This window comes from Centropristis striata, chromosome 16 (genome assembly GCF_030273125.1).
Source record: "Centropristis striata isolate RG_2023a ecotype Rhode Island chromosome 16, C.striata_1.0, whole genome shotgun sequence".
Classification (NCBI taxonomy): Eukaryota; Metazoa; Chordata; class Actinopteri; order Perciformes; family Serranidae; genus Centropristis; species Centropristis striata.
In genome coordinates, this window is record NC_081532.1 from 6,808,938 (window position 1) to 6,822,263 (window position 13,326).

General features: G+C 37.8%; 4 gene segments (V, D, J or C); 2 read left to right on the forward strand and 2 right to left on the reverse strand.

The window, feature by feature from the left end:
• Nucleotides 1-1,738: 1,738 nt before the first annotated feature.
• Nucleotides 1,739-2,700, reverse strand: LOC131988578 (Ig lambda-2 chain C region-like). The segment is given in 1 exon segment: nt 1,739-2,700. A coding segment is annotated over 1 exon segment (312 nt).
• Nucleotides 2,701-4,245: 1,545 nt separating this feature from the next.
• Nucleotides 4,246-4,712, forward strand: LOC131988386 (immunoglobulin kappa variable 4-1-like). The segment is given in 2 exon segments: nt 4,246-4,297; nt 4,390-4,712. Coding segments are annotated over 2 exon segments (375 nt in total).
• Nucleotides 4,713-7,493: 2,781 nt separating this feature from the next.
• On the forward strand, nt 7,494-7,963 carry LOC131988387 (Ig kappa chain V region 3381-like). The segment is given in 2 exon segments: nt 7,494-7,545; nt 7,638-7,963. Coding segments are annotated over 2 exon segments (378 nt in total).
• A 1,144-nt stretch (nt 7,964-9,107) lies between these two features.
• On the reverse strand, nt 9,108-10,222 carry LOC131988633 (Ig lambda-2 chain C region-like). The segment is given in 1 exon segment: nt 9,108-10,222. A coding segment is annotated over 1 exon segment (312 nt).
• Nucleotides 10,223-13,326: the final 3,104 nt, after the last annotated feature.

Sequence of the window (13,326 nt, forward strand, 5' to 3'; positions counted from 1 at the left end):
GGCTTTCAGACTGAAGATGAGGCAGTTTATTACTGTCAGAGATACGATGAAATAAACAGTGTTTGGTCGTCCACACAGTGATTTGTCGTCGTACAAAAACCTCCCTCAGTCAGACTGCAGAGACACTGAGCTGTTACAGCAGGAACCGACTGCAGCTGCTGAAGAGGAAGAGACTCTGACACAGACCACTGAACACAGAGCTGACAGTCACCTCTACAAGCACTAACTACATATTCATGATAATATATTTATTTAAAAATGCTTTAAAATCTAATGTCACCATGCAATGAAGCCCTTACCCACTGTCTTCCAAGGGGATATACAGTACTGTGCAAAAGTCTGAGGCAGGTGTGATGCTGATGTGGTAAAGGGTGGTCACATTAAATATTGATATGATTTAGATTTTTCTTCTGTTCACTCACTTTGCATTTTAAATTTTTTATGCAGTGATAAAAATAAACTATTAACATTTTTTTGAAAGCATTCTTATTCCACAGTGTTTTTCACACCTGCCGAAATTTTTTCCACAGTACTTTATGTTTTCTTTATACATGTCTTTTAATACATTTCCATTATAACAGAAGCCACTTAATGTAATGAATAAATAGGCCTGACTGTTAATATTACTATTATTACTGAATATTAAGACAGAAATAACAAGGAAAGTGTATAACAGAAGAAAGACTAGTCAATAATTATAATAAAAAAATAGGAAAAATATATTAACAAGCTGTATGTTTGTCTTTTGATATTTGCCATCATCAAAATAATTGCAACAGGGGACCAATGCTGTGTGGAGGTCCCTGGTATGGAAAAGTTAGTGAACCCTGATCTAACCCATCATGTTCTGTACTGTCTAACATAAACAGATAAAAGTTGCCTGATCACACATTCGCTCAATTAATGTTAATTTTGCACCATAAAAAAATACAAATTGTTAAATATTCTTTCCTTTTTTTACAATAATATTTAATTGTATGTTAACCCTATAAAGCCTGAACCACTAAATAATTGCCAGAAAATTCTTTTTTTAAACTGGAGTGTTTCTTGAACCTGCTGACAGGTATTTTAAAAATATATATAAAAAAATAGGGATATATGATTCTAATTTGTATAATATTTGATACATCAGTTCTTTTTGTGCAATTTGTTGCTCACAGTTTGTTTTTCTTGAACTAACAAAAACATATAAAACCCAACATTTTTAACCTTTTAAGGCTTTACTTTCTTTTAACATTTTCCTCAAACATGCAAAATATGTTTTTCCATATAACACAACATCATATATCTGCTGATATGAAGTTTTCACGCAGCAATGACTGATCCACCAGTGGAACCTGCATATACATTTTTGCTATATCTTGTATTTTTGTGCAATTTGTTGCTCTTTTTTTTCTTCTTCAACACATGTATACATCAGGTTTTTAAGGAAAAAAATATCACACTGATGTATAGGTCTCAAAAACTTGTGTATCAAATATGATACACTTGGCTTTATAGGGTTAATTCAATCAAATATACAGAGAGAGGAGCATCAGTTGAACTCATATAACCATTTAATTTCTCACCACTCTTCATAAAAGACCAAACACTTCATCATGTTATTATTCAATGAAAGCTTTATTAGCAAAAACACGAGTCATCAACATGACAGTCATGAAGCACAGTCACATCTAGCTGCTGAGCTCCTCACATTACTCTCTAAGTTGTTGTTGTCCAACAATTTACAGCTGTTGTTCTCTGCCACACAAAGCTTTAGTTTCCTCTACAAACATTCAAACTCCTATTGATGAGAGCAGCAGGTGTGTTCCTCCTGCTCCCCACACACAGAGCTGCTGTCCTGGGCTTCAGCCAGCCCCTCTAGCCCTCACACTGGCTCCTGCGGAGGGAGCGGGTCTGGCTGTGGCCATGATGGAGGACCCTGCAGGAGAACAGCTCTCCTTCCATCCAGCGCTCCTGGCTCAGGCTCAGGGTGCTGCTGCTGCTGTAGCGTCCGCTCTTCTCCTCCTCGGAGCTGCTCAGGACCCCCTCTGTCACCTCTGTAGCGTCCACCTCCCAGCTCACCACGGCTCCCTGAGGAGAGTAGCCGCTCAGCAGGCAGACCAGCGTGGCCGAGGCCCCAGAGAGCCGCTCAGAGGAGGGGGGAAGCAGAGAGACTGAGGGCCTGAGCATGGGGCCAGCTGGAGGGGAGAGCAGAGACACACAAGGAGCAGATGAACTTGACTGGAGGACAGACAGCTCAACATGAGACACTTATGAGACATGACAGAGGTCAACACTACTGTGGATGAACTGTGTGCATGATACTGAGATCAGACAGAGGAGAGGAGCCCAGACATGGGAGGAAATGAGGCTTTAACACAGAAAACTACATCATCAAACTTGATGTCATTTAAAGTCATCAATCTTCTTCTGTGGCACTCATCATCAATCACTAATAATTAGACAACATATTGCGACCTGACTAATTTTTGAATGTAGCTAAAATATTAAATAACTAACCTTTGAATTAATTTTTAATATCTGCTTCAAAATGTGGCAGTAAATAACTTTTTATTGAAAAAATGTAACATCTGTATCCAGTGAAGGACTTTGTCATCTGTGAGTTTCACTTCCTTTTCACCACTTTAAACTAACGAACTGTGAAGGCAAACTGCAGCGATACTGGATCTACATATAAACTCACTCGTTTGTTTTAAAGGCATTTTAGATTTAATTGAACAACTCTTTGAATGTAAAAGTAAAAAAAATAATAATTTCAAGTTATATTTTAGCATTAAAAATATTCTCCTGTAAATTGTAAAACATATTTTGATTGAACAATATATCATGAAAACTAGATATGAGAAAATTAAAATCGTTTGAGATATAATTAACAATGAAATGATGTAGAATATGAAAAGAAAAACATTATTCCTGCACAATATTTATATCAAACTGTGACATCAGTTAAGCCTAAGAGATAAAAAAAAATATCCACAACAAATAAATTATACAAAATAATTCCAGGTTTTATCACATAATGTATACATAACCTATATATTTTTAAGATTTTGAAATTAGAAATTTTCAAAATTTCAAAAAGAGAAGCTGCTTTTACTGGTAAAATCATGTTTGTTTTCAACATGAATCCCCGTTATAAATTTAATTCAATTAATTATTTGATATTTTAAAAATAAAAACAAAATTATAATACATACTTTTATGATTTGAAGTATTAAATAAACATTTTTCCTTTTTAAAATCATTCAAGAATGTACAAATTCAAAGTAAGTAATGAAAATATAGCATTGAAATATTTATATATATTTGCTGTATATTAAATTGTAACTTTACATGCAATACTGAATTAATACTAATCTCTGCAAAGCTTCTTCTCAGACTGTGAAGTCAGTTTGATGAAATAACAAAAAAAATCACAAAAATAAAAACACTGAACTTGACCACATTTCATTAAATACTTGATTAAAAAGTCATAGTATCTGTTTGTTGTATGAAATAAAAATCTCTGGTACTTACAGTCAACGATGAGTTTGGTTCCTCCACCAAAAGTCCACCACAGTGATACAAACTCATTAAGCGGCCGTACAAAAACCTCCTGCACTGTGAACAAACATCTATCCTCTGAAAACACTCTGTTTTTATGATAAAACTGCAAAAATTAAAATGATTTGACGTACAACATGTTTTAACTCATGTGGCTTGAAATGACTGACAAAATTCAAGATTCATTTTCATCATTATTGTAACTTTTACAGTTGAGACAGAAAAACAACCCCGTAAAATGTTTATATTTTCCAAATGTATTGAGTTGTGAGTTGTAGGACTGGAAACTAAAATATGCTCAAACAAATGTTTTAATTTAAATTTAAATGAGAAAAAAAGATTAAAAAGATAAAAGGCAATTTCTCATCTCCCTTTGGGAAAATATAGAAAAATAAATATTAACATCATACCAACCACAGTGGACACAAACTGATTCCTAAATCCTCGACTGCACTTCTAATATCAATATTTTCTTGTGTTCCATTAAGATGATGGATGGTGTAAATCCAAGCAGTATTCCTCCTGATTTAGTGTCCCACATTGGCTTCAGTCTGTTGAGAGCAGAGAAATCATTTCCATAGAGAGGAGGCTTTGCATGGTCAGCTGATCCTCCAGTGAACTGAGAAGGTTTATAGTCCTGTGAGTTCAACACTGCAGGACTCAGATCTGTCAGTCAACACAGCAGAAACCACAACCACCATGACTCTCATCACCATCCTCATCTGGACGCTGGCCTGCTGCTGTTTTACAGGTTCATTCACTCAGCAACATTTCAAACATGATGTGCTGCCTTTTCTCTCATTGATTTCTGCTGATAAATGAAGGATTTGTTTGTGTCTGCAGGATGCAGCGGTCAGGTGACTGTGACTCAGCCTGCAGTAAAGACATCTGCTCCAGGATCCACTGTCACTATCAGCTGTAAAACCAGCCAGGCTGTTTACAGAGATAGCAATGGAGATTATATGCACTGGTATCAGCAGAAATCTGGACAGCCTCCAAAGCTTCTAATAAAATTTGTGAGCACACGTGAATCAGGAACAGCAGCTCGGTTTAGTGGCAGTGGAAGCAGCTCTGACTTCACTTTGACCATCAGTGGAGTTCAGACTGAAGATGCAGCAGTTTATTACTGTCAGAGTTTCCACAGTGGCCCAGTGTTCACACAGTGATTTGTCGTCGTACAAAAACCTCCCTCAGTCAGACTGCAGAGACACTGAGCTGTTACAGCAGGAACCGACTGCAGCTGCTGAAGAGGAAGAGACTCTGACACAGACCACTGAACACAGAGCTGACAGTCACCTCTACAAGCACCAATCACTTCATATATGAAATAAAAAGACACTTTTCATTATTAATTATTTAAGCAATTTAGCTAAACCTTTATTTTAGATTAACTTTACTCACCCATGATTCTGATTTCAGTCATGACGTGATATAAGTTTTTGACATAGTTCTTCAAAAATGTTCTCTTTTCATTAGAAGTGGAAACAGCAGCACAAAGAAATATAATCATCTCTTAATAACCAAAGATGATTTTAAAATATCAAACACTTCTAAATCTAAAGGGATTTTTTTATATTGGCAAGAAACAAATAATTTGCAGTGCACTCTGCTCGGGCCAGTTCATCGCTACTTGCAGCTTTAATTTATCTTGCTTTAAGAGTTAATTTCTACGGAAGCCCTAAACGGCCATGCATTCATATATTTTTTTCCCTCCGTTTTCTCGTGATAACGAGTTAATTTAATTTGTTTCTCGAGATCTTGAAAAAAAATTATCTCGTTATCTTGGGAAAAGACAGTTGTTTTCCTGAGATAACAAGATAATTTTCTCGAGATCTGTAGTCCAGACGCATAGCCAGTAATGGGCCTAGGCGGCACTGGCCCGCCCATTTTACTCACTGGCCCACCCAGCCAAGTTTGATAAAAACATATTTTGTTACAAAAAAATATAAACATGTATGTAAGAAAGGAAATAAATGTATAATTGTATTTGTAACCCTGCCCGTGTGGGATGAGCCTCTCCACACCCTGGAACTCTTGACACAAGCTGTCGTCATCTCCAAACTTGACTACTGTAACGCCCTCCTGACAGGCCTGTTAGCCTGCACAGTAAAACCGCTTCAGATGATCCAGAACGCGGCGGTGCGCCTGGTCTACAACCAGCCAAAAAGGTCACATGTCAAACCGCTGCTCATTGAGCTCCACTGGCTACCTGTTGCAGCCCGCATCAAATTCAGATCTCTAATGTTCGCCTACAAAGTTGTCTCCGGTACTGCTCCTACCTACCTGAACGCCCTGATTCAGACATATGCTACCTCACGACCGTTGCGCTCTTCCAATGAACGGCGCCTGGCTCTGCCCCCCGTTGGTCCAAAGCAATCCAGACTCTTTGCACTTCTTGTTCCCCGCTGGTGGAACACACTACCAGTTCCTACCAGAGCAGGGGCGTCCCTCTCTACCTTTAAAAACCTCCTGAAGACCCAGCTCTTCAGAGAGCATCTTCTCTCCTAGCACCACACAATAATTCTACTCCTTAAAGAATCCTCACTAGCACTTATTGATGCACTAATGGCTCTTACTGCACTATACCTTCATTGTTTTATTTTTTCTTCCTATAAGTCGCTTTGGATAAAAGCGTCTGCTGAATGACTAAATGTAAACTCTGCGTTGTGTTGTTTATGATGATGTAGGGCGGAGGAGGGACCAGTCGGACACGGGTGGTCGTTATATTTGCGGCTCGGACCGCGTCGTGCTTTATTTCTCACAACGGCTGGCAGCTCAACCTTAAACAGGACAAGTAAACACTGGCGTGAGACAACAGAAAGTCTAAAGGCTGGTGTTGTGTCCTTACTGGTTTCCACACTAACTGGTTGCCGTAGGCTATGATCTGCGCATTTTCTGTTACGCATGAGCTGTCTGTGGTACTGAAACAACAATCGCCGTTAATGTGAGAATTCTGTCTGATGCAGGTCTATGTTATGCTATGTGTTAACACCTGATCTACTGTTTGGGTTCATCTGTACAATAAAATGATTATCTTATCTTATCTTATCTTATCTTATCTTATCTTATCTTTTTTCTTATCTTTTCTTATCTTGACTAGGTAGAACATTTCCCTTGAATCTGAGGAGCTCCTGAGTTCCCTAAGAAGCCCTTAGTAGTGAGACAGGATTCTCTCACATTAGCCCAGCAAATGTTTCTTAGGGTTTAAAAACAACTTTAAATGAAGACATAATGAAGCATGGGACGTTTCCCAGCATGTAGGGCAGCCTGTGTGGACCTGCATCATGTTTTCTCCACTGGAAGGCTGAACTACAGGACACTTTATTATATTTTATCTGCCACAGGAGCATCCTAGAGGAGATTTATTCAAACTTGTTGTGACCCACCTGAGTCCACCAGTGTCACAGCTGAAGCATCTCTGATTAACAGATTGATGTCCTGATCCTGATTAAAGTGAAGGAGCCAATACAAAATCAATCTCATGTCAGTATGAAGTTGTTGTGAACCTGGACAGCCAGCAGAGGGCAGCCTGCATCTATTTATGAGCACAAAGGCCTTTTGGGGAACTTTGTTCAGACAGAAACAGCAGAGAGACGAGGAACAGAAAGTCAAAAGTTTCTCCATGTTCTTCATCAGTCCACAGGGAGATGTAGCCTCTACTTACTCCACCTCATCTCTCCCTTTCTGTTTCACAAGGACAGCTGGCCACTAAAGTATGTTTGCATGACTTAAAAATATTTACTGCTTATTCTTATTCCTCAGTATTCCTCCTGATTTAGTGTCCCACGTTGGCTTCAGTCTGTTGAGAGCAGAGAAATCATTTCCATAGAGAGGAGGCTTTGCATGGTCAGCTGATCCTCCAGTGAACTGAGAAGGTTTATAGTCCTGTGAGTTCAACACTGCAGGACTCAGATCTGTCAGTCAACACAGCAGAAACCACAACCACCATGACTCTCATCACCATCCTCATCTGGACGCTGGCCTGCTGCTGTTTTACAGGTTCATTCACTCAGCAACATTTCAAACATGATGTGCTGCCTTTTCTCTCATTGATTTCTGCTGATAAATGAAGGATTTGTTTGTGTCTGCAGGATGCAGCGGTCAGGTGACTGTGACTCAGCCTGCAGTAAAGACATCTGCTCCAGGATCCACTGTCACTATCAGCTGTAAGACCAGCCAGGCTGTTTACAGAGATAGTACTCTTGGAGATTTAATGCACTGGTATCAACAGAAATCTGGACAGACTCCAAAGCTTCTAATAAAATTAGTGAGCACACGTGAATCAGGAACAGCAGCTCGGTTTAGTGGCAGTGGAAGCAGCTCTGACTTCACTTTGACCATCAGTGGAGTTCAGACTGAAGATGCAGCAGTTTATTACTGTAAGAGTGTACGCGGTGGCCCAGTGGTCACACAGTGATTTGTCGTCGTACAAAAACCTCCCTCAGTCAGACTGCAGAGACACTGAGCTGTTACAGCAGGAACCGACTGCAGCTGCTGAAGAGGAAGAGACTCTGACACAGACCACTGAACACAGAGCTGACAGTCACCTCTACAAGCACCAACTACATATTCACTCTAATATATTGCACTAATATATTCTGACCTATTTTCATCAAGTTAACAAGAAGTTAACAGAAGAAGAAAACTATTTCATACTTTAGACCTCTAACCTTCTGTCCTCAGAATTTAAGGTAGTGAAACATGAAACATGTTTGCATATTATTTTTATTCCAACGTGTTGATTTTCCACAGATAGAAGTCTCAGTACAGAATTTAGATTGATTTAATTAAATAAAGTATTTACTTAAGTGCTGTACCTATGTATTTTTTTAAGTTAAGTTTTACATTTAATGTATCTCTTTGTAATTTTTGATGATGAATTCTACTGATTTTGCTTACCTACGACTTTACCTTTAGCGCCACATTTTTAGCAAAATGTCTGACAAACATGCTCAGGTATTCATGGTAGACAGAAGACATATTCCAGTCATTTATGTTATCCCATAATGACAATAATGATTCCTGCAACAAAACGTCGGTTGATGATTCTCTGTAGTGTCATAACTACGAACAACACCTTTCCACATTTAAATAAAAATAAAAATGGACTGTAGCTTCAGTCTGTGAGAGTGTCTGTGTGTTGCTCTAAAACGGCACAATTTGGGGGTAATTTTGGTGTTTATAGCTACGTAATAATGACAGTCACCTCAACATGCAAAAACTTTAATAACTTAATATAAAAAAAACTTTATCATCTTATAAAATCACATACATAACATATCATGTTGTGTCTCTATTTCCTCTCAGCTAAACAGACAAATGTTGCTTGATCACATATTTGAGTCATGATTTCTGACACGTGAAGAATCTCTGTCACGACACTGTTCATGTTTTTTCATCTTTTCATAAGATCATATTATACTATTGTATAATATATCTTCAATTAACTATTTGAAAAGGAGAGGCTTGTCCATCTCAATGATTAATTATCAGGTTTTAATCTTCCACCACAACATTTAACTTCTCACCACTCTTCATAAAAGACCAAACACTTCATCATGTTATTATTCAGTGAAAGCTTTATTAGCAAAAACACGAGTCATCAACATGACAGTCATGAAGCACAGTCACATCTAGCTGCTGAGCTCCTCACATTACTCTCTAAGTTGTTGTTGTCCAACACTTTACAGCTGTTGTTCTCTGCCACACAAAGCTTTAGTTTCCTCTACAAACATTCAAACTCCTATTGATGAGAGCAGCAGGTGTGTTCCTCCTGCTCCCCACACACAGAGCTGCTGTCCTGGGCTTCAGCCAGCCCCTCTAGCCCTCACACTGGCTCCTGCGGAGGGAGCGGGTCTGGCTGTGGCCATGATGGAGGACCCTGCAGGAGAACAGCTCTCCTTCCATCCAGCGCTCCTGGCTCAGGCTCAGGGTGCTGCTGCTGCTGTAGCGTCCGCTCTTCTCCTCCTCGGAGCTGCTCAGGACCCCCTCTGTCACCTCTGTAGCGTCCACCTCCCAGCTCACCACGGCTCCCTGAGGAGAGTAGCCGCTCAGCAGGCAGACCAGCGTGGCCGAGGCCCCAGAGAGCCGCTCAGAGGAGGGGGGAAGCAGAGAGACTGAGGGCCTGAGCATGGGGCCAGCTGGAGGGGAGAGCAGAGAAGAATTAAAGAATTAAAACATGGATTAATTTTTAATATCTGTGGCAGTAAATAACTTTTCTATTGAAAAAATGTAACATCTGTATCCAGTGAAAGACTTTGTCATCTGTGAGTTTCACTTCCTTTTCACCACTTTAAACTAACGAACTGTGAAGGCAAACTGCAGCGATACTGGATCTACATATAAACTCATTCGTTTGTTTTAAAGGCATTTTAGATTTAATTTAACAACTGTTTGAATGTAAAAGTAAAAAAATAATAATTTAATGTTATATTTTAGCATTAAAAATGTTCTCCTATAAATTGTAAAACCATATTTTGATTGAACAATATATCATGAAAATTAAATATGAGGAAATTAAAATTGGTTGAGATATAATTAACAATAAAATCATGTATAATATCAAAAAACATTATTCCTGTACAATACTTATACCAAACTGCTACATTAGTTAAGCCTAATAGATAACAAAAAAATATCCAAAACAAATGAATTATACAAAATAATTTCAGGTTTTATCACATTATGTTGTAACATTTAACATAATCTTAAATGATGGAGAAATTAGAAATCTCTGGTACTTACAGTGAACGCTGAGTTTGGTTCCTCCACCAAAAGTCCACCACAGTGATACAAACTCATTAAGCGGCCGTACAAAAACCTCCTGCACTGTGAACAAACATCTATCCTCTGAAAACACTCTGTTTTTATGATAAAACTGATAAAATTAAAATTATTTAATGTAAAAAACGTTTTAACTCATGGGGCTTGAAATTACTGACAAAATAAAAGATTATTTTTCATCATTATTGTAACTTTTACTGTTGAGACATAAAAACAAACCCGTAAATATTTATATATTCTAATTTATTTTATATCAGTTGAAAGACTGCAAACAAAAATATGTTTAAACAAATGTTTACATTTAAATTTAAATGACAAAAAAAACATTATTAAGTAAAAAAGCAGTTTCTCATCCCCTAGGTAAATATTGAAAAATAAATATTGACATCATACCAACCACAGTGGACACAAACTGATTCCTAAATCCTCAACTTCACTTCTAATATCAATATTTTCTTGTGTTCCATTAAGATGATGGATGGTGTAAATCCAAGCAGTATTCCTCCTGATTTAGTGTCCCACGTTGGCTTCAGTCTGTTGAGAGCAGAGAAATCATTTCCATAGAGAGGAGGCTTTGCATGGTCAGCTGATCCTCCAGTGAACTGAGAAGGTTTATAGTCCTGTGAGTTCAACACTGCAGGACTCAGATCTGTCAGTCAACACAGCAGAAACCACAACCACCATGACTCTCATCACCATCCTCATCTGGACGCTGGCCTGCTGCTGTTTTACAGGTTCATTCACTCAGCAACATTTCAAACATGATGTGCTGCCTTTTCTCTCATTGATTTCTGCTGATAAATGAAGGATTTGTTTGTGTCTGCAGGATGCAGCGGTCAGGTGACTGTGACTCAGCCTGCAGTAAAGACATCTGCTCCAGGATCCACTGTCACTATCGACTGTAAGACCAACCCGGCTGTCAATTTGAATTGCAATGGTGTGAGATGTTTGCACTGGTATCAACAAAAATCTGGACAGACTCCAAAACTCCTCATTAAATCTATTAGCACACTTGAATCAGGAACAGCAGCTCGGTTTAGTGGCAGTGGAAGCACATCTGACTTCACTTTGACCATCAGTGGAGTTCAGGCTGAAGATGCAGCAGTTTATTACTGTCAGAGTCTCCATTCAATAAACGGTGCCTATGTGTTCACACAGTGATTTGTCGTCGTACAAAAACCTCCCTCAGTCAGACTGCAGAGACACTGAGCTGTTACAGCAGGAACCGACTACAGCTGCTGAAGAGGAAGAGACTCTGACACAGACCACTGAACACAGAGCTGACAGTCACCTCTACAAGCACTAATAACTTTATATCAATAAATAGACACATTTTGATGACTTTTTATGACAATTTAACTAAAGTTTTAATGTGGTAAAACAATTTATAATTCCATGATTCTCAGCACATTTCAATCATGGCGGAAATTTTGTTTTTCAAGTTGTTCTTCAGTATTTTTCATTGTGATTTAAAGCAGAAAAGCAGTCATAGAAATATCATCATCATTTAATAACCAAAGACGATCAAAAGTTAGATATATGTCTAAATTTCATAAAAACATTAATTCAACAAAAATAGAGAATAATGAATCTATCCTACAGTGGATAAGAAATTCAGTACTTACAACTGAAGGTGTAGGTGACAAATATATAAAGATATAAAAATAAAGAAAATAAGACATTATATAAATACATTTACATACATACACTACATACACATTATAAACACAAGATACAAACATGGCTGCTGTTGGGAGTTATTGTTAATATTGCCTATTTTTCAAGAGTCATTCTGTATTGCAGATATATTAAAAATGAATATGTGTATATATGTAAAGGAATATGTGAAGTAGGGCGTTCGTCCAGTACACTGTAATAAATTATTCTGTAGCCATTTAATTTTACTTAATATATTTGATAAAATGTATTAAATATAAAGGCGTCCTTGATTTTGAGGCAGTTGTTTAAGTAAATTTTATATAAAAATGTTTGAGATAGAATCTACTTATTCTGATCACATTAAATATAATCTTTATGTGTATGTAATTCTAAATCAAGAGAATTTTGAATTAATCCAACACAATAGAATTAGTCCGTTTTTAATTGCCAGGCACTTCCTGTTAAGTTATTAACTCAACTTGTAACATAGTTAGATTTAATTAATGATATTGCGTGCAATCTGTTGCCTCAATTTTATTAATTACCTATTGTTTATGTTTTTTTACAGTATAACCGGAATTTTGGTGGTTCGATCCCCGACCATGGCAGCATGTCGAAGTATCCTTGAGCAAGATACGGAACCCCAAATTGCTCCCAATGCTGCGTTCATCGGTGTGTGAATGAATTCCCAATGGTGGCAGGTGGCACCAGTGTGCCCTGGTAGCCTCCGCCACCAGTATGAATGTGTGTGTGAATGGGTGAATGAGCGTAGTGTGTAGTGGAAAGCGCTTTGGATAAAAGCGCTATATAAGTGCACCCCATTTAAAATTTACCAAGTGACATGGTGATATGATCAGTGCTACATTATGTAAAGAAGAGAAGAGAGTGTAAGAGCTGCTGTAACTAGCTGACACTCACACTGCTCCATCTTGAAATACTATTTTAATAACAACCAAATCATTTAAAAACAGTTAACTCAATTGAAACCCTAATAATGACAACAAGGTGACACAAAACAACCAAAAAGAGACATAAAACTACAAATTCATACTTGGTGCTGGGTTATCTTGGTCAATAAAGATATTTATACCCAGTACAAATAATGACCACAGGGTGCTACAAAACTACTACAAAGATACAAAAATCAAGCAGAACATTTACATTTACATTTAACAGATGCTTTTATCCAAAGCGACTTACAGGAAGAATAAAAGCAAACAATCAAGGTATAGTGCAATAAGAGTCATTAGTGCATCAATAAGTGCTAGTGAGGATTCTTTAAGGAGTAGAATTATCGTGTGGTGCTAGGAGAGAAGATGCTCTCTGAAGAGCTGGGTC